This window comes from Stegastes partitus, unplaced genomic scaffold (genome assembly GCF_000690725.1).
Source record: "Stegastes partitus isolate 25-593 unplaced genomic scaffold, Stegastes_partitus-1.0.2 Scaffold1145, whole genome shotgun sequence".
In the NCBI taxonomy this organism is placed as follows: Eukaryota; Metazoa; Chordata; class Actinopteri; family Pomacentridae; genus Stegastes; species Stegastes partitus.
Window position 1 is genome coordinate 197,674 of NW_007578876.1, and position 21,408 is coordinate 219,081.

A 21,408-nucleotide genomic window follows, 5' to 3' on the forward strand; every position below is an offset into this window, starting at 1 on the left:
CAAAATCCTACAAATTCTTTCCATTTTTTAGGTAAATTTGTGTTTTGTTTTGGGGTTTCTTTGCATATCAACATTATGAATAACCTAAAATTGTTAAAGGCCAGGGGGAGAACAGTGATTCATCTTTGTGTTTAAACTTGCTCAGAAGTTTTTCGTGCTGAAATGTGATGTTACATACGCCCCACAGTTGTATTTATTATTATTACACGTGGATTTGGGTTCTTATGGCTTGTTATCGACCAAAAACAAGTGGAAAAATACACAGAAGTTACTTTAAATTGTAAAAGCCAGAGGGAGAGTAATGATTCGTTGTGTCTTCGTGCTAAAACTTGCTTGGAAGTTGAGTTTTCGTGCTCTGATGTGCAGAAATTTTACATTATTCAATTTTAAAAAAGGAGCAGTTTGAAGACCCTTGTTTGGGTTTTGTTCATGTTTGTGTGTCGTCAGTCGTAGCTCAGAAGAATAAGCGACCCTTATTTACTATCATATGATGAAGAATCGGGTTCGTATGGCTGGTTTTTGACTGATAACAAGTGGGTATAACTCACAGATTCCCTGGAGGGGGAGAGTAGTGATCTGTTGTGTGTTCAAGTTAAAACTTGCTTGGAAGTCGGGTTTTTTGCTCTGATGTGCAGAAATTTTATCTTTGCAACATCTGGACACAACTGTCTTGTTTTTATAGTTATTACTCCTAAGAATATCCACTGCTGTCATAAATACACTTGTACACAGGATTTTCCAACAGATTATCTATCTATCTATCTATCTATCTATCTATCTATCTATCTATCTATCTATCTATCTATCTATCTATCTATCTATCTATCTATCTATTAACATTAGGATATTATGTTCTTATTGCACGCTATGTATGATAGAGTTTTTATTGTGTTTATTTTTATTGTATGTTGTGCTTTATTTTGTGGAGTTGTACGGTACCACTATTACCCAAGACAAATGCTCCCTTTGGGACAACAAAGTGCATCTTATCCTAAAAAATTAAGTCACAGTTATGGATATTGTACAGTAGAGTGTCTGTTTTGATCAGTGTCATGATTTCATACTTATTCTGTCTGCCAGATTTGCTTCAGGTGAGATTCAATCATAGCAGCTGCTTACATTCGTAAACATCGAGTATGTTTAGGTATGAGAGGAGCTTAATGTCCATTCCTAACTGAACATGTACCTGAACTGTATTTTAACACCATAAAACACGGCTACAGCGCCTTCTTTGGATGTAATCTGCATGTGTATGATGTTCTGTTTTGACCTGACATTTTTTTATGCGCTCTAATGCACTGATTGAGTTTCGTTATGATGTTGTCCGCTCAGTGCAGTTGCTTATTCTGAGAACTTGAGTAAGTCTAAATTCGTATTTTAGGCTACATTATTTACAGACAGATGTAAACAAGCTCGCTCTGAAGCTGAGACTCACAAACACACAGCGTAGTGAGCAGACTGATGTTCATTAGAGCGGCCAGTAGCTCCAAGGTCGTGTACAGTATGTTTGCACAGCACTTTATAAATCTGGGAAACGCTGGGAGAGAGCTGCTGTCCTGTGTGTGTTTGCAGTAGTGAGAGAACAGGCTATTAATTATCACCCCTGATTCAGCAGCAGCAGCAGCAGCAGCAAGCTAATGTAAGAGCAACGCGACGACAACAACAACAACAAGGGTAACCTGAACACCGCTGTCTGCTTTTTTTTTTAAATCTCTTGTTTTCTACCTCCGTGAAAAAGTCAGTGTGAGAAACTGCCGTCTGACAATCGCTGGTGTTTTTTTTTGTTGTTGTTTGGCCGGTAACTCTGTTGACTCTACCAGTTGCTTTGGGAGGTTACCCAACCACCGTTTACAGACTGTTTAATACCTCAGCCCTGGAAATGTGGTTGGCTGTAAAATTTCAGGGTTTATCAGTCACTGTGGCCTGCATGTAAACAGTAGAGTTTCTGTGCTTTAATTAAACATTATCCCAAGCTTCAAAAACGCTGGTGTTTGCACGAGAAAAGGGAGCTCAGGAGTACTTTAAAATGGCCTCTAAACTCGTGGTGACGGAATAAAAATGTCCAGAATACTGAAGTCAAGCATCACTTTTCAGTTCATATTAAGTTTCAAAGTACCAGAGCTTGTAATGCAGGTATTTCTGAATATTAGTTTTCATATTCAAGGGGTTATTTTCTCAACTTTAGCCAAACTAGATGGTCTTCTCAACACTTTTCATGTGTTTTGTAACCCAACGCATGCAAACAAGTGCAAGGTGAAGTAAGAAGGTGGAAACCAATCCTCCAGCGCCGCAAAGATTTATTTTGGCTTTTTGAAGTTTGTTTACGTTGGCCTCCTCAACCCCTGAGTGTTGCCGGTGTGTGTTTATGAAGACGGTTATGTAAGGTGTGTCTCAACGGAGAGAAAATCATTAGAGCGAAGGAACGAAATGTGTAATCGCTGCTGCTGCTGCTGCTGAGGAGGTGTTTTCCAGCTAATGATGTCTTTCACATTTCCCAAAACGTATGACGGGGCAGAGCTAATATGATGAGACCGGTATTAGTCAGGGAAGAAGAGACATATCAGCGGTGACCTCCCTGATCTGAGGTCACCCCTGTGTTGATGTTATTTATATCACACGGTCGGAAATTACTCAGTTGTACGCCCTGACTCAAACAGAAACACTTCAAAGTTCTAGTTGCATTTAAAAATCCATACAACAAAATATCTTATACATGCTGGTGTTGCTGCAAATGTCAGAACTGACTATCGATCTGTCATATTAAGACATACATTAATTAAACAACACTGATCTTGCTGTAGCTCTGATTTCAGCCTTTGAGGTATTACAGCATGTTTAGGTGTTTACTGCTCCTGTCTTTTGTCTTTTGTTCACTCAGCCACGTATTGATAACAGCATGTGTTGCAACCTTTTCAGACAAACACAATGATGAGGGCGATGCGGGTCGAACGGGGTTGAACGGGGGGTCACGTGGCCCGTGATACCGACGTTAAATGTCATTTCATCGACCGGTGAAAAGCAGGAGAGGGAGTGATAGTAGGTAGCAGGATCCGGCTGCACATTTCCCAGCAAGTCCACGTTCGGATCTGGTTCTAATTGAGAGCCAGTCCTCCGTGGTACAGCCGCTATCATTACACTGACTGATGGTGTGCTTCAGAGTGCAGACCACCCATGTGCGGCACTTGAATCAGGCCAGAGGACAGCAGCCTCATCCAGAGCTCATCAGCCTGGCTCTGGCCCGCTGACCAGACAGGCTTTCTCACTGTTCAGCCAGGCATGCATGGGCGGCAAATTGAGCAAGGTTGAATTTAGGAGGGAGAAGGGAAATGTGGGAGGAGGGTGGGAAACTGTTAAAGAGGGGAGCAGAGAGTGGGGGGATGATGGCGAGAGATGGATTTTGAGTTGGCAGGGAAGGGGGGGAGCTGTAACTACAGTTCAGGGAGGGGACGTGGCTGTTCTGCAGCATCAGAGGAGACGTTTTTTTGTGTAGATTCTGGTTAACTGTGCGCGTTGGGCTAACAGTTGTTTGAGTGGGTGGGCCGCTGGAGCCTCCGGTTCACAGCCCACCGTAGGACCGATCCGTCTGAAGCCACGGCCCGTTTACAGAACATAATTTGTACCTTAGCCTGAGGTCAGTGGGCGCATTTATCTCTGAGCTGTCTGTGTGGGCTTCGGCACAGTGTTCAATAATCAGTGCTTTGCTTTTGACTGACAAGATAAACGGCGTGTTTTTGAGGCATTTAGGCTTTGTTCTAAGTTATCTTTGTGTTGCAGTCAATGTCAAGCTGCTGCACGATGTAGGACAGAGTGTCTGCACGTCACACTAGATCTCAGGGCTGAGAGATAAGACGTTCACGTTGCATTTTCACAACTCCAGACTAACTTTTCCACCAGTAGCACGTGATTTTTTTTGTCAGATTTGCCCCCAAATTGAAACCAATTTCCTACGAACGGAGCACATTTTAAACATCAGTGCCACAGCTGATCAAGTTGTCTAAGTATGTCAAGCCTAAATTACAATTGCAGTTAATGTTCATTCAGTTTTGAGTTATTGATTGAATGTGGTGGGCTGCTTTCTCTTGTTCTGTGGTTCAGCTAGCACCTCCCTCCCTGCCTGCACTTCCTCATCAGACGACTCCTCCTTTCTGTCTTGCTTTTTAAAAATAATCCGCCTTTGACGTTTCATCTGTGCAACACAATAATGGTGAAATAGTTTGTTTCACATGTCAAGCAGGGAGAGACTGAAAGAACCACAGGAGAAGAAACGGTGGGACTTTCAGCCGCAGTAGCTAACACAGTAGCTACCTGTGCAACCACATGAAATTCTGATTTATGCAACCACTTTGCTCGCAGTCTGGAGCCCTGATTTTATTGATTTTTTCTCGGCCTTCCTTGTGAAACTTAAACTAGTTGCTTTTTGACACTTTAAAGGTTTATTTCTGGGTGCTGTTAGAACTTTGGTCGTTGGTACCAAAACCACAGAAAGTTTCTCAAAAGCAAGTTTGACACCGAAAAAAAATGCAAATCAATCAAATAAATCAATTTCAAAACAAACTACAGAACAGTTGCAGCTGAAAACAACGACGGTATTATTTTAAAATGTGAACATTTTGATGACGTGTTGCTAATACAACGACTGAAACTCTCAGCTTGAACTTTCCATACAGATCTTGGTGTCTGTCTTTGAGCTTTTAGAGAAGTTTGAGATGCTGCACCTGAACTTCCTGCATTTGCTGCTGCGACATCCCTAAATGTGCACCAGCCTGTAAAACATCTCAAAATAAAAACAACGAGCAAGGTTTGGAGCGTGCATGTGCACATAACTGGTTTACATTTGATTTTACTGAATTCTGAAATCCAGAGAATAAATGGACAAAACAAAAAAACCCCATGTGGTCAGGAAGCGCAGACACCTGTTGGCTTCACTCACATCTCCTGTTTTATGGTGAAGTCGGGGGTCACGGGTCGGTTGAGCTGTCTGGGTCGGGGGTGACGGTTCACCTGTTATCAATCACTCTTGTTGTCGGGAGCTCACCTGTCCCTTCAACACCTGTCTGCCTGCACAAAGCTCGTTTGATACTGGAAATAAACTTCTAAATAAATCCAACATGTCTTTATTACAGCTTGTCTGGATGTGGGATCGAATGACAGTCGTCTAAATCATCAGGCACAAAATATAAAGAACACTTTAAAAGACTTTGATTGTCATATTTTAATGGCTTTAATGTTGTTTCCTGACAGTAAATGTATATTTATCATCCGCTGAGCAAGCTACACTGATTTTCATGCTTCGACTCACACATCATGTCCTGTAAACCTTTTATTTGCGCCCACACGGTTTTGTTCGTCGGCGAACGAAGCTCTGTTTCAAATCAAAAGCATCTTTGAGGTCATAACTCGGTAATCTGTTTGCTGTTTGCCGTTCGGCCTTCGTTACATGTAAATCTTATCGTTTCTTGGCTCTTGACAGCGGCAGTAAAATCTTGTTTTTCACTCGCTGCCTTTTGGCTCAGAGTTCCAGATATTTCCAAACGTAGGGGGAAAGAAAAAAAGAAAAAGAACCTGATTCACAGCCAGACCGCTGTCTGTAAATATGAGATGCTCAATGTCATCCTCTATCCTCACATGATACGTCTTTGTTCTGATTTAATATCTGTGGACGCTTTCAGTGCTTTTGATATATTATTGCTCAAGCTGTTGGCTAATCATCCGCTATATATATACACGGATATGTTAATGTTATTATGCTCTGTGGATGTTATGAGAATTCACACCGCCACCTCCTCAGTCTTTCATCGTTAATTTCAACCTTCCTAAAGGCGATAGTTTTTGTGTCCCACAGTTCAGCAGCATTGATTGACTGTATTGCTGTTTCAGCCAAGCACTAATGATAGGCCTCCGCAGTGATTTATTCTCCTCGTTTCTCTTGTCACCAGACTCATTATGACCGGAGAGAGGCATTTATCATCAGCGTTGCGATAGTTTTGCTAATGGGAATGAAATCCAGAGTTGGTAGCTAGGTGGAGCTGATTTATTTTTATTTTTTTTTTTAGGGAACATGTAATTTGCCACCGTAGTGTAAGTGACTGCATGACATGACATCATCTTCTCTTTTTGATTAATTTGATTGATTTTGCAAAAAGGTCAATAAGATGCAAGAAATGCCAGAAAGTTTGCGTTGCTCGCTAAACCTTCGAGGATAACAGCGATTGCAACATCTGGCAAATTTATAGAGCTTTTAAATTTCTTGGCTGCGAAACGTTTCGAGCGGTGATTTATGGTTTCATTCTGCGCTCTCATTAAAACACCGTGACATAATAGAGTAATTTATAATTCACGCCGGCGATGCTACAGTAAATCTACGCAACGAGCACACAATGCCGGAGCTATTAGCCGCTGTTGTTTTCTCCCTTCTGAACCGGTTTTGATTTGTGTTTGGGCGTTCGTCAATAATTGCATTTATAAGCGGGCCAGGCATGTACCAATGTGTTTTCCATCTCTGCAGTTTCTCCAGATTTCTCTGTGGTTTTTGCAGTCGGGTGTTGTGTTGTTCGGTCCTGTGTCAGTGCTGCGTGGTTGCCTGTGAAGCTCTCTTTGCTCAGTGTGTTCCTGGGCGGGTCCTGCTCCACTTCAAACACTCCTGCTGTGAAAGACTTTATTAATACTGCAGTCTGTAAGCTCGGCAGCATGACTCATGCCCCCTAACTTACGACCCGCCCTCCGTCCACACATCCCTGCGTCTCTTTCGCCGCCTTGTTTTTTAAACTTTCTCCTGTTTTTGTTCTTTTCCCTTCCAAGAACGAACAGAGCGCGTTTGGCTCGGTGTTCAGCATCTTAAAACAGTCCCCACCTCTTCTGTTGACCCCTCCTGGTCAGCTGCTGAGCCTGGATCTGCTTCCAGCACACTGATCACTAGCAGGCCTCTTGTTTGACTACTGGGAGTGTCTCTTTTGATACCCGCCAACAAAGCAGAAAGGTTGAGAGGGAGACTGTTTTTAACTCGCCATCTGCAGGTTTTTTATTCCGTTCAGCCACGACAGCAGGTGATTTTAATGATTTCACCGATTAGTTATGGGCGTCTGTGATGATGCGCTTGTTCCTGTAATTGTTTCGCAATAATAAAACATGACACAGCTGCGTATGAGAGTGCAACACGGAACATTTGGAAACAGGGAATTCAGCCGTTCTGCGTTTGGTTTTTCCTCAGCCAAGGTGGAGATGAGGTGGAGGTTTTCAGTCCCGTTTGTTGGTAAGATTACACTGAAGCTACCCAACCGTTTTATTAAACTTTCATGTGGATCTGGATGATTTAAAAGAGAAAAATGTGATTAACCTTGGCAGGGAGCTACACTCTCTGGGTAGACGAGTAGTTTTCTGACTGTGAAATGTCAAAATGGTATTTGTGGAAGAGGCTGCACAGCCTTGACTAAGCTGAAGGTAGTTTTTAGGTTATACTACATGGTAATATTTAGTTTGTGTGGTATTTTATCCCCTAGTTGTCATTTTATTAACAAGATTATGCAAAAAAACTCCCAAGTCAAAGTTCATGACACCTGCTGGGGAGGCTACAGGATGTGTTAAATTTAGTGTGGATTCACTTTATTCACAGTTGTAATGGACCGCTCTCTCTCGACACGAGGAGTTTTCCTGCCGTGAAACGTCGAAGGGGCATTTGTGGAAGCGGCTGTGTTGACTCAGCTAAAGGGTCACTTCAGGTCATACCTTACAGTAGTCCTCCACTGGACTTTAATATTTCATCCACCTCATTTTTTTGTCCTCCAAATTGTGATTTTGTGAACAGAGGTGCAGAATTATTCGTCTGTGAGGTGAGAGCCGAGGTAGAGGTGTGTTTTCAGCGCTGTTTGTTTGTCTGTCGGCAGGATTATGCAAAACCTAGCGAGCTGAATTTCATGACACTTGCTGGCCGAAGAATCCATTAAATTCTGGTGTCGACCTGGATTATAACTGAACTGAAAGTAGAACTGCCAGAATGGCGTTTGTGAAAGAGGCTGCACGGTGTTGACTCAGTTTGAGAGTAATTTTAAGTCATAGTTTGAGGTAGCGCTCCACTGGACTGTAATATTTTGTCTATCTAGTACTTTGTCTCCCTTGTTATTTTTATTTTTTTGTACACAGAAGCAGAATTATTCCTCTGTCAAGTCGAAGGCCGAGGTAGAGGCGTGTTTTCACTGCTGTTTATCTGTCTGTCAGCAGGATTGTGCAAAAACAAATTTCCCGAAACTTGCTGAGGAGGCGTCGAACCCGATAAATATTGATGCAGATCTGGATTACTTTCTTAAAAATACTAACAATTGTTGGCCTTGGCAGAGGATGCAGCCCGTTCTGGATATTAACATTACCTCATCCTGTATCCCAACCATCATGTCATGAAAATGTCACCAGACAGTGTGTGCAGATAACAGACTTCTCGCAGGCATCCTCCAACTTTCACACTCTGATAAATATAATTATTTTTAGATAAAGCCACGTCCAGAATAGAGCGTGCATCTGTTTTGTCTGACAGAAAGTGAGCTGTCGACAGCGAACTAGACTGTAGTCAGACTGCAGAGTGGCAGCTGATCTGACATCAACAGTGCGGTTGAGACGCTGAACAAAGCAGCAAATGGAAATGACTCATTGGCGATGCTGCGCCGTGAACCGTTATCCCCCCTCCGGGCCGGTTGTGTTGTCATCTCCATCAGGAGATGCTGGAGCGGGATCAGCTGCCATTTGTACTGGGAACCGGCCTGTGGTTGATCCAGCTGATGACCGTCAGCTAAAGGTCACAACTGGTTAAATGTCACGAGGCCTCCAGACGCTCAGCCGAGTGGAGTCAGCCAGTTGGGCGAAAGTTTATTTGATCAAACATGCGACACAAGTTTTGCATATTACTCCTGGTAAATGTAATACCTCTGTGGCATCTCGAGGGGATTTGTACAAATTTGACAAGAACATTTACTTGAACTCGGCAGTGAAATAATTAGAATTTCTGCTCAAAGGCCGCCGTGACCTCACAAATCATGTTTCAGGCCGTAACTCAACGCTAATTATGACAAAACGTCACCGACATTTTTAAAAGGGTTTAATGATGAAGTGCCGATGTCTGATATGCAAAAGGTCAGCGTCACTGTGACACGTGTATTTTCTGCAAAAACACTTTTCTGGGTATTATGTAACGCCATAACTCAGGCACACAAACAGAGGCCATATTTCACATTTGGGTGGATATTGAGTTTGTTAGTCTTTGAAGTTGTGTGTAATTTATCCCCATTTTGGAGTTTGTCGCTTCTTTGCAGAACTATTTGATGCATCGTCTACTGTCAGCGCAGCTTTGTGTTCGATCAGGGAGGATTTTGACTCTGTTTTTTGTGCACACTCCAGCGTTGGCACTACGTATCATATGAGTCTGAACAGGCACGGATGTGAGCTGCAGCCTGACTGGCTGTCGGAGGTTTACACCTGTGAGGCATTAGTCAGTCACCGAGAATGAAGATAAATGGGCCTCAAATAGTTTCACTTTCTGTCGATATTTGATTGCATTTTGCAGGAAACCACACCCAGCCTGCGTTCCGAGCTCATTTTAAATGCTGATTGAAGTTTCAAAATGCAATTTGAGCCAAGTGTGTTATTTCAATACGTCCATTAGAAGCTTCTTCCCACGGGGTGCTCTCTGATGCTGCTTCCTGTGCTTGTCCACAAACCTGTATGCTTTACATTTGCCTCTTGGAAGTTTTACATTTGCATTCTCTCTCTCTCTCTCTTTTTTTTTTTTCTTTCCTGCTAACTCTGCTCCGTTTCCTCCTTCCTCCCTGCAGGTCTGATGTTAGGCTGCAGCTGCCTCGGCCGCCATCATGTTCACCAAGAAGAAGAAGTCTCGCATCCAGATCTCGGCTCCCTCCAACTTTGAGCACCGCGTGCACACGGACTTCGACGAGCAGGAGCAGAAGTTCGTCGGGCTGCCGCGACAATGGCAGTCGCTGATAGAAGACACGGCCAAGAGGCCCAAGCCCTTCATCGACGCCACCGTCATCACTACTGTGGAACCACGGAAGGTGGGACGAGCAAAAACCCGAACAAGCGGTTGGCTCAGGAAAATAATGCAGCTTTAAAACTTGCATGAATCGTGTTGATAAGTTTGTTTGTGTGACATTTTGATGCAATTATGACTCAAGAAACTGATTTCTATCCTTCAAAAGCCAAGTAAAACAGTCAAATTAGCAGGACGAACCCCGGTTAATGAGGGAAATGACGTTGCTGTGTTGCGCCAACAGGTGGAAAATCTGACGTCATTTTCATTTTATTATTATTTAGGCATTTTGAAATCCTCCTTGACGGTCACAGGATTAAAGGTTTCTCATCTGGGCCCCAATAATCCTGGATTTTAGCCTCACAGTCATGACTAATGTAATTCTGGTGACTTCTGCACGTTACCTGTCAACTTCTGTCGTGTACAATCTACCTGAAAGCAATCAGTGATTACAGTAACCAGTTTCCTGGTTTACGAGTACGTGACTGTTTACAAATCAGCTTCCTGGAAAATGCAGGCCGTGACCTGCTCGTTAAGCACATGTAAGCGGTTATTATACGGCTTGGCTGCAAAGTTTTTGTTCCGTCTCAAATCATCAGAGGCCTTCTGCTCAACCATCTCGGATTTGTTTGATGCTTTTTTATCACGGTGTCTGTGAAGTTTTAGATTCATTTCGATCCACTTTCAGCACGTTTTCTCACTCGTTTAAAATTCTACTTCGATTCAGCTAGCTGGTGAACTTTATGTGTTTGTGGTTCATCAATTTTTGTGACCAAGTGTTTTATATTAGGACGTATTCTGTACGTTTTGATTCGTATTATTTTTATTATTTTATTTGGTTCTGTTGTATCACTAGTTATCTTCTGCATTATTCTTTTTTTTTTTGTTAAGATGAGACTTTTCTTTGTTTCCACATTTCAACCCAGTATTGCTGATTCTGAATTAATGATGAGAAATGACTGATTTTTTTTCAGGATTTATTCTGTAATAGTTCCAAAGATATTGTCACCCAAACATAGCCTCAAATTTTAAGGTGCTGAATGTGCTGAAAATGAGTTAATGGATAATTAGTTTAAAAACAAACAAACGAACTGCGAAACAAACTAAAATTTCCCAAATATTTTTCAGGCGAATCGGAGAAGATCGAGCAGAAATTGTTGTTGCATTAATTCTGTGATTGCTTCTTTGGGTGAACAGATACTGTGGCTAAAGTAAATAAAAATAAGGTGCCCTGTATTCACCGTTTTTACCATTTTAAACCTAAAATAAGGACAGTTGTGGCTAATAGAGACCACAAGCTTTGTTTGTCAGGACGTCTAATTTTGTCATCTACTGTAATCAACCTTTTATTTCCTAATATCTTCAGACCATCGTGCGTGGCAGCAAGCTGGGCGTGGACGGCTCCCTGACGTGGCTGCTGGATGAGTTTGACACGATGTCGGTGACTCGCTCCAACTCCCTGCGGCGAGGAAGTCCTCCCATCCAGCCTCGCAGGGACTCCAGCTCCTCAGGAGGAGGAGGAGGAGTTGGGCAGGAGAACGGAGATCCTCACCACAGACACTACTCAGACAGGTGAGGAGTTACGCTGCAGCTCCAGGCCTGCTGGTAATCGTGTGTTTACTCTGGGCTTGTTTGTGAAGCAGCAGCTTGTTGCACAGACGTTGTGAAATCATGATAACATGATCATTACAGCAGAAGCGCTGTTATATCTCAGGTATCAGCGTTGATGTTTGGATTTAATTCTCAGAGAGCGACCCAGACAAGACCACCACGGCGGAGGAGACCCCCGCCAGCGTGCTGTCCGTCCTCCTCAGAGAGATGAAGGAATCCAGGGTCGACCTCAGCAGCAGCCCCGAGGCCAAGAGCCCAGCAGAGCCCCCAGAGACAGGCTGGACTCCGGCCCTCCTCCGCCTCCTCACAGAGACAGAGAGCATCGGGACCGGGACCAGGTGGGGACGGAGCACAAACCCACAACCTAATATTTAATAAGAACTTTTAGTTTGTTTTAATCCTGCTGACCGTTGGACTCAAACCTGTAGATTGCGTCACCCACATACTGCGCTTTACAAATATATCAGACCACCACCGAATGTCAAGTTTATGCCACAGCTGTCCTAAATTAACAGCATTGCTAATGAACAAAATCATTTCTAATGTTTCTGTACTGGTTAATACACCAGTACGTAGAAGCTCTTTAACGGAAATGATGTTTTTAATGTTTAAATAGTAAAGTAAATTGTTATTTCTTTAATAAAGTGTCATATTTTAGTTATTTCCTTGCATTCCTGAACAGAAACACGAATGTTGTGCTTGATTAATATCTCAGAGAAGCCCAGTGAGTCGGCTATATTTGGGTATAAAAAGGTGAATTCAGTCTGAAATTCCTCATTCCTGTCGAGAGCTGAGAGTGCATTAAAGCAGTTCATGATGCTGGATGATCTACATATAAGTACAGTGCTAAACAAATTAGGCAGGTGCTCTAATAAATGTGTTAAGCACCTCATATGTGAGTTATTCCATCTCAAATCATCAGGGGCCTTCTGTTTAACCACCTCTGATTAGTTTAAAGCTTTATTCATCATTAACTATGGATAGTTAAAATGATGTCTGTGAGATTTTAGATTGATATATTGAATAATTTGCAAGTGAAAATTGTTTTTATACACTGAAATCTGAAGCAATACGTCGGGAACGATCAAGGATAAAAGCCTGAAATCGTCGCTGTTGTTTCTCATCCTGTCGTTAAACATAATGTAAATAATCTCTGATCGTGGGTGCGTTTAAACACTAAAACTAGTGATATTTTCTGAACCACATGTTGCTGCATGTCACGATAACACAAAACTAAACATATAGAAAGTTTTAATATGAACTACGTGGTCACAGTTTCAACATGCATTGAGCAGATATGACTCGTTGTACCACAGAAACAAAAATATTGGTCGATAACCTGACCAGAGTAGAACAGTAGTTTGAATACAGTCACATCGTGTCGTTTTCAGTCTCACATTCATCTCGGTGCCCTACTAGTTTTGGAAGCTTGAAGGTTAACGCCTCAGCAGCTTCTATAAATATCCATGTACTCACTTTAACTTTCTGCAGCTTTGTGACTTTGATCTCGAAGGCCGAGTTTATCCTCAGTGGAGCACAAAGCAAGAGAATCTGTTTTGATCCTATCGAACCCTTTCACGAGGATAAATGTGCTGCTAAAAGTCAATGTATGAAGATTTCCCACTAGAAAACACCACATCTATGCATTTGTTCATGATTGTATGATGCTGCTGTCATCCTGACGACCGATAATGATTCAACACTGGATTAATCGTCTCCTCTATACCAGGGTTGATGCTGCAAAGTGACACCTGAAAATGAAAACATGTCCATATTTAGGATCTTATTGTCTTCTTTCCATTTTGAAACTCACATATCCTTACAGTCGACAACACCTGGGCTGGTAGATGTGAAGCGTTCATTTGTCTGTGGGCTTAAGCTTTTTGCTATTTCCTTCATCTCTGACCCAAACTCTGCCTCCCCTCAGGAGCAGGTGGTTCGCAGGGACCAGCCCGGTGACCCCAGGCCCAAATCCAGCTACGTGTCGCGGGACGGCAGCCCTCAGTCTCCCCGGGACAAGAGGCCCCTCTCGGGACCCAACATCCGCACCCCGAACCTGCCGGTGACCGAGGGGGTGATGAAGACCGCCCAGCAGACCACGCGGCCCTTCAACACCTACCCGAGGACGGACAGCGAGGGCGGTCGCAGCCCCACCGGACAGGTAGGCGGACAAAAAGGCGGCGGCCCCGAGGGAAGCTATTGACTGAGAGAGAAAGGAACAGGTGCAAAGTGAGCACACGGGCTGACGGATGATAGCTCTTATCACCTTGCTCTTTGTTCTGCGCATCAGATTTAGCTGCTTCTGTCCCGGTTCTCTGAAAGCGATGCATGAGCGATAATGTCGAGGCTTGTACAGGGGAACAGGGCGATGTTGTGCCAAAGTGCCTCACAGAAATATCACGTTTAATTTAGACTGTTTGGGTTAAATACAGTCTAGGATTTCTGCTTGCATTTTTTAATGTACACAGATTCTCCTCCTTACCATTTATACTTAGTTTATTATTACTTTATTATATCTGCACTTTGGGCCGTTGCAATTTTGCACATCAGTGTCATTATTGAGTTTGATTTTTCCATCAGTGTGATGAAGTACACTGATTAGCTTTATCCTAAATGACTCAGAAAAGATAAAAAAACTTCTATAAACCAATTTCCTGCTGATTACAATACGTGCTAAAGCCGTGAAATAAAATTAAATATCCTGTGATGGACGACTGAATCCACCCGATGCAGCTCCGTAAATGTGGCGTTAATATTTGATATGATGTAGGATGATGTTTAAATTGTCTGTCGACCGACTTTCAGCACTTATTCTGCACACTGAAATTCGAGGCTGTTTGAACGACAATATCTCAGGAACTATTAAAGATAACAGTCTGAAACTTTTACTCTTATTTATCATCGTGTCATTGATTCAGAATCTGAAATACTGAATAAGTTGATCAAAAAATCTCTTATTACGGATGAGTTGAAATATGAGCAAAAACATTGAAGCCGTCATGAAAACGGTGCACAAAACACAAACAGAAGAAATGGTCGATAATGTAGTCCAAGAAGTACAGAGATCTGAAGTTTCAAATGTTGTTTTTTAAATACATTACTAAAAGAAAAATATATATGTTTTCTGAATATTTGTGTAACTGAGGACTGAATCCATCCAATCATACTCTATAAATTCATATTTTATGTGTTATAAGTCAGCCTCCTCCAGACTGTGTTTATGATGACGTCTCTTCTGTCTTCCAGCCGGGTCGACACCATGAATCCTCCCCTCAGAACGGACCCTCCAGCGGATCCAGCCGAGGCTCCTCCGGCTCCAAGCCTCCCGCGAACCACCAGCACCCTCACCACTCCTCCCACCCCATCCTGACCCCCGAGTCCTCCCAGCACCCGCACACCCCTCACCCCAGCGTCCCGGCCCCGAGGCCCCCCGTCCCCTCCGGGCCCCCGGCGTCCGGCGCTCCCCCTCAGGGCCGCTCGCCGCAGAGGGAGCCCCAGAGGGTTTCCCACGAGCAGTTCAGGGCGGCGCTGCAGATGGTGGTGGATCCGGGCGACCCGCGGACCTACCTGGACCACTACATCAAGATAGGAGAGGGCTCCACGGGGATCGTGTGCATTGCCACGGTGAAGACCACCGGAAAGCTGGTGGCCGTGAAGAAGATGGACCTGAGGAAACAGCAGCGCCGAGAGCTGCTCTTCAACGAGGTGAGAGGAGGCTGAATAAACGAGCAGCGCACAATGTGCAGCTGAACTTTAGAGTCGTAAAAGAGAAAGTAAAAGTGGACTTTTATCTGATTATTTTGAAAAAGTTCAGGCTTTCATCTGCAAACTGTAATCAGCCGTGTGTGAATTAAACAAGATTAGAAACTGGATATATTATCGCTGGTGAAGCCGCTGAGTTTCACTCTGAAGCAGCACTGGTTGTAAAGTCTCCTCCTGTGTATGTAAAGTTTTAAGAATCCCATTTCACTCCTTCCTGACACCACCTGCAAACATAGATTTCACATTCAAAGACAACAGAGCAGCAAAACTCTCTCTCACTTCATGCACTCCTTAAATACAATAACCTAACACTTCATGAGTCAAACCTGCAGTCAGTTGAGGTCTGACTGTTGGCAGCAGAGTGCACGGCTCTCGCATTAGCTGCTAATCGACGTGGTACAGTTTCAGGCACGAGAGTCGCCTTATGAGTAATCAGGAAGCGCTACAGAGCGACCGCACTAATTGTCTGTGTCCGCTTGTTTCCGTGGCAACCGCAGGTGGTGATCATGCGCGACTATCACCATGAGAACGTGGTGGAGATGTACAACAGCTACCTGGTGGGAGACGAGCTGTGGGTCGTCATGGAGTTCCTGGAGGGAGGAGCTCTGACCGACATCGTGACGCACACGAGGTGAGGAGCGTTTCAGTCGGGTCGGATTCACCTGTGTGGCAACTCACGGGTTCTTAAGGGCTTTGACCAGCTGTAGATGGGTCGTATGGCGTTGTACTTCATTAAAATCTATTTATATTCATCTGCTTTAAGTCATTTTGGGTCACTCCCTGATTAAATCCCTCATGTACCAAAAGCTTCCATTAGAGGGCAGCGTTAGCTCGTGTGCTCTGCTTTGACAAGTTCAGTAAACCACCAGGTTTATGAAGAACACCAGTTTTATTATTGATTCATATCAGACAGGGTCAAATAAGTTCCTTCAGTTTGCAGCTGACGAAATCTCTAAACTGTAAAACTTTCTTCTCTGGTCTGTGTTTTCATGACAACTAAAACATCGAACGCTTAGATCTGAACAATAATATCGATGTCATTTGCAATATTACTTTTCTCATGAGAAAAATGGTTCAGTATTTAATTATCATGTGTGATTTTACTTGTTAGCTCAGTATGACTACTTTATACTGTTCTATTTTAGTCTTATTTTATCTTCCTTATCGTATTTCAGTAATGCATCATGCTCATATCTTATTGCTTTCCTTCTCTTTTAGGCACTTCCTTTCCTATGTCATGTCATTTTCTTGCATTTTTGTTTTTCTGATCACGATCTGGCACATTTAGGTTTTATCTTTTCTCTCTGATACTTTCTGCTGGTTTCAGAAGTGTCACATCCAGCCGTAGAGTGACTCATTCATCTACTGCGCGACTAATTCATGTGTTTCTGCGTCGTCTTCGTGCAGGATGAACGAGGAGCAGATTGCCACCGTGTGTCTGTCCGTCCTGAAGGCGCTGTCTGTCCTCCACACTCAGGGCGTGATCCACAGAGACATAAAGAGCGACTCCATCCTCCTCACTCATGACGGCCGGGTACGTAGCACCGTCCTGGTCTCCTCACACCAACGTGGCACCACATAAAACCGACACATCCAGGTTCACTTAATCAGGAACGAATAGTTTATTAACAGGATGCCATGAAAGCCGTAAAAACAAACTATTATTGTAGTTATTTTATGGAAACATCTTTGCGAGCTGACCGGTCTTTACAAAAATAAGAGCTGAACTGAAACAAGGTCGGTAATGTGGTTCACTCTGCAAATCGGAAGCAGCACACAGCTGATTTTATATGTCAGCTCACACCGCTGTGGCTGAGGCTGCACGTTATTATCCTAAATGCATAATAGGCCTTTTTAAAAAGCACGCATCTCAAACGGTCACAGCGACACAACCACAGGTGTCAGTAATTACAGTAATCATAGCGCTCGGCTATTTGAACGCTTTTTCTGTGAGCCTGCGTGCAAACTAAAACCGAACGCTGCAAACATCGGTATTATTAGCTGCACTTGAGCTCGTCCTGCTGTGACACGCAGAAACGTCCACCTCCGGGCAGGATTATCTCGTGCACACTTTGAACGTGGAGATGGTTCAGTCATACTCAGAGTTTGCCACAAAGGATGCACAAACCGTGCGAGGAAAAATGGTGGCTGCACAAAAAGGAACTGAATGTTTCTGTGTCAACCGCCGGTGCAGACGCCAAATCACTTCCTGCCCGGTGACAAGCAAGTTTCTGCTTTCTACAGAAAATGAAACCAAGCGAGCCCGCTGGAAAGGGAACTTCTGGCGTGTCACAGTCAGCAAACGTATGCAAAGACGACGCAACTATTACTTAAGTCGGACTGCGATGTTCCAGACGCTGCAGCTGTGCAACTTTGTCTGCAGAATTCACAGCTGTGAGGTTCTGCTGAGTTGAGGTTTCGGCCGCATGATTACCAGATTACAAGGCATTTCGACAAAAGCCGATAAGTTGAGACAGACCTCCTGCTAAATGTTGTCAGCGCCTCGGTTTGTCGCATCGTAAGAGTCACATTTTGTAAAGGATTTGCTGAACTTAGTGAGTAATTCATTTTGCTGCCAGCATGTGCAGATAAAGATGCAGTTTGATGCAGAGGTTTTCCTTCATCTTAGTTTGTCTCAAAGCTTCTTAATTCACTTTTTTGTAACATTTAAAATGATTTCCAATTACATTAACCTTTACTTCACCTACACATGGAAGCTGACACTCAGGCCCGCTGTAGCTTTTTTGCTGACTGTCTTAAACCTATGCACAATATATGCAAGTCACACATTCGACGCTAAGATAAGTTGTAGTGTGAACCACAGCGTTCTTGATGACAGCTGATCAGCGTTCGTGGTTCGACGTCTTTTATGAGCTGCGGTTTCTCCCGACGCCTCGGCCTCCAGCAGCCTGCACGGCCACAGTCACACCAGAGCGCTTCATGTGACACACAAAAAACACCTTCTGCTGTTTCTCCTGCTCGGGGTTTTTCTCAGACGGCGTTCAGTGTCCCCAAAACACTGCTGTGATAAAGTAGCAGGAGTGTTGTGCATATTATGACCTTTAGTGCTTTGGCTGTCATGGGAAGGTTTCTTTATTTATTTATTTTTTCATCGGATGCTCACATGCACCAGCTTTATGCAGAAGCCTGAGTGTGACCATTAATCAACACTGTAGTATCTAAAAATGGAATTAAAGTCTGTGTGCATTTAACACTTCACAGAAAATAACATTAACTTAGAAACAAAGATGTGCATTTGTTTAGAAAGACTGAGAATATGCGTTTTTATGAATCAGTATAAATGTGTGTCAGGTCAAAGCTGGTAGTTTGACTCGAGGATCTGAGTGGTCACACTTTCACACAGAGAGCTTCGTGCTGGCAGCTGCGGTGTTTGGGCTGGGTTTGTTGTCTGTGGTTTGCCTCCGGCGGGGGGGAAGCAGATTCAACCGAGCCTGAAGCGTTTCTCGTCAGCAGGGTGGGTTCACTCGGTGTGGCTGAATGCACCTGTGGGCTCTGTGGCGTCTGCGAATGAGCGTTTCTCATCTATTAAACACATTAAGACGTTAGATTTTAACTCCGGTTGGCACTGAAACTGGCGTCGGTTGTAAAATGTGCTTCATAGGTAGAAAATGTTGAAGAAGTAGCTGTTAAGTCACACCGTCCGTTCATGGGAGTGTTCGTACATCTAAGCGCCACTTCTCATTGCAGGTTTGTTTCATTTCTCTTTCCGACTCAGCTGTAGCTATCAGTCAGCCTTGTGGTCAACGTTAAAGGCTGATTCTTGGCCTAGATACCCAGCGACGCACGCATTTTCTCAGAAAGCCGTGTCGATGGCAGCGAGGCTTCACTAGCAAGAAATTTGTGCCTCAGATACCCAAAATAAATATTTCATTTCATGTAGCGGAGCCAGAAAAAGATTCTGGCAGCATCAGAACTGCTTGGCAAGAAATAAATAAATGAATATATAATGAAAAGTGGACACGGAGAGTTTTTATTTCTTCAAGCCTCACACTTGACTTCGCCTCCTGTGTAGAATAATCCTGACATTTTTGCACCTGTCTGTCTCCAGGTGAAGCTGTCGGACTTCGGTTTCTGCGCTCAGGTGTCAAAGGAAGTGCAGAGGAGGAAGTCTCTGGTCGGGACGCCGTACTGGATGGCCCCGGAGCTCATATCCAGGCTGCCCTACGGACCAGAGGTAGGACCCCCGCCGTTCGTTTGCTCTCTTAGGATCTCACCGTCGTTTGCCTGCTTGTTGACCGTGTCGTGTCGTCTCCAGGTGGACATCTGGTCTCTGGGCATCATGGTCATAGAGATGGTGGACGGGGAGCCGCCGTACTTCAACGAACCGCCGCTCAAAGCCATGAAGATGATCCGCGACAACCTGCCTCCCAAACTGAAGAACCTGCACAAGGTAGGAGGACGAAGACACAAAAACACAGACATGTTTGGAACTCTTGTTTGGCGTCGTGGTTTTACCGCAGCGACAACAACACGATTAAATCATTGTTGTTGTGGTGTCATAACATGCGAACTTCGAGGAAGAGAGAGAGCCGGTGCACAAAAGTGTGTCATTATTTTATTGCTGAGAATGAGGCGCCTCGAGGTTGAGAGCTAACGCGCCATGAAAGGAGCGTTGACTAGTTTATGGCCTTTTACTGACTTCAACTTTGTACGCGTCGCTGAACAACAAAAGCACAAGTTATCTGCAGGCTGGCACAAGTCCCAGTGTTACTGCTGCTACCTGAGTTAATGATGGCGTGTGAGTCACAAAAGGCAACACATCCGTCTACTACTAAATCCAAGAACCTCTGCATGGGCCTGGTGTGTGTCATTACTGATAGCCGTGTTGAGTCACCGCCTCGGCCTGCGTTCAGAGTTCACTCACTTGCACTCTGTCATATTTTCACAATCTAATCGTATTTTATCGAACTTTGGATCCTAAATTACAAATACGTGACCTTATTTCCTGATATGACCCACATCGCTGTCTTTTTTTTTTGTTGCCGGTGACCCGAGGAAACACAGCGCGGACTTTTGAGGTTGTTTTAGTGTCTCTGGAGAAAGAGACAAACATGAAGCAGCAATCAAAGGGCCGGGGTGACTCAGCGACGTAATGACGAAGACAGCTGAGCCCGCTCCGAGCTCGGATTCTCCTGATGAATAAGCTGCGGCTTAAAAAAACACGCCCACGATCGTGTGAAGTGTGGGAGTAGTTTAGACCCAACAGTGTGGCGCTCTGATGATCAACTTGCTGTGAATTCCTGACGAGACTAGAAGTCAGATTAGACCTGAAGAGAACACGTCTGCGCTGTATACTGTAGCCAGAAGACCATTTAGTAGTTTATGAAACCCACCAGGATGTCTGGCTGGGTTTTGCATGATTTTCTGGTCATTCTCACCTTGACACAGTCCTTGACACAGTCTCATAGGTTGTGTTGTTTCGCATGAATATGAACAAGCTTCGGCTGCAGAGAGCTCACAGACACACGAAGCTCACTTTGCTTTACTTTAAGACTCATTACTGTGACGAAGTATCCAAATGCAAAAAGAAAAAGTGATTTGGAGCACAGCCATGTCAGCACCAAAGCCTGTTTGGCCTGCAGATAACCACAAACTAGCCTGGATTCATTCAACAAAAACAGTAAAAATCAACCAGCAAAGGTGCCAGAAAAAATAAAAAACAGTGAGAAACTGTAAAGTTCATGAACTGCATGAAAGTGGCTAAAATAAAAAAAATCTTCAGTTTCTGTCACTGTGCAGTCTTTAAATTCTGCCTTAAAAACAACACTTTAATCTGCACGTCACACATCGCTGGACAATTTTCAGAATATGTAAACTGTAAAGGAGAAGTGTGACTGCTGCGGGAAGTGGTTTCGCTTTTGCTTGCTGTGAAGCTCTTATCTGATCTCACAGCCAGCCGGTCCGCAGACCAGCAGCTCGACTGTCTGGTCCATTCACTGCTCTGTCATCTCCCCCATTGTGTGCCGGTGACCAATAAACACTTTTCC

The 21,408-nt window shown here is 43.9% G+C and overlaps 1 protein-coding gene across 3 annotated transcripts in view; it reads left to right on the forward strand.

The window, feature by feature from the left end:
• The window catches only part of pak4 (p21 protein (Cdc42/Rac)-activated kinase 4), a 37,273-nt gene that overhangs the window by 10,802 nt on the left and 5,063 nt on the right, over positions 1-21,408 (forward strand). For 2 of the 3 annotated variants that reach the window (XM_008296666.1, XM_008296667.1), the window contains exons 2-10: positions 9,816-10,052; positions 11,394-11,599; positions 11,775-11,976; positions 13,566-13,799; positions 14,885-15,343; positions 15,898-16,031; positions 16,808-16,934; positions 19,470-19,595; positions 19,677-19,811. In XM_008296666.1, the coding sequence (XP_008294888.1) occupies positions 9,852-10,052; positions 11,394-11,599; positions 11,775-11,976; positions 13,566-13,799; positions 14,885-15,343; positions 15,898-16,031; positions 16,808-16,934; positions 19,470-19,595; positions 19,677-19,811 (1,824 nt within the window). In that variant the 5' untranslated portion in view covers positions 9,816-9,851. The remainder of the gene's footprint in view (positions 1-9,815; positions 10,053-11,393; positions 11,600-11,774; positions 11,977-13,565; positions 13,800-14,884; positions 15,344-15,897; positions 16,032-16,807; positions 16,935-19,469; positions 19,596-19,676; positions 19,812-21,408) is intronic. The other variant, XM_008296668.1, reaches the window with a different exon arrangement.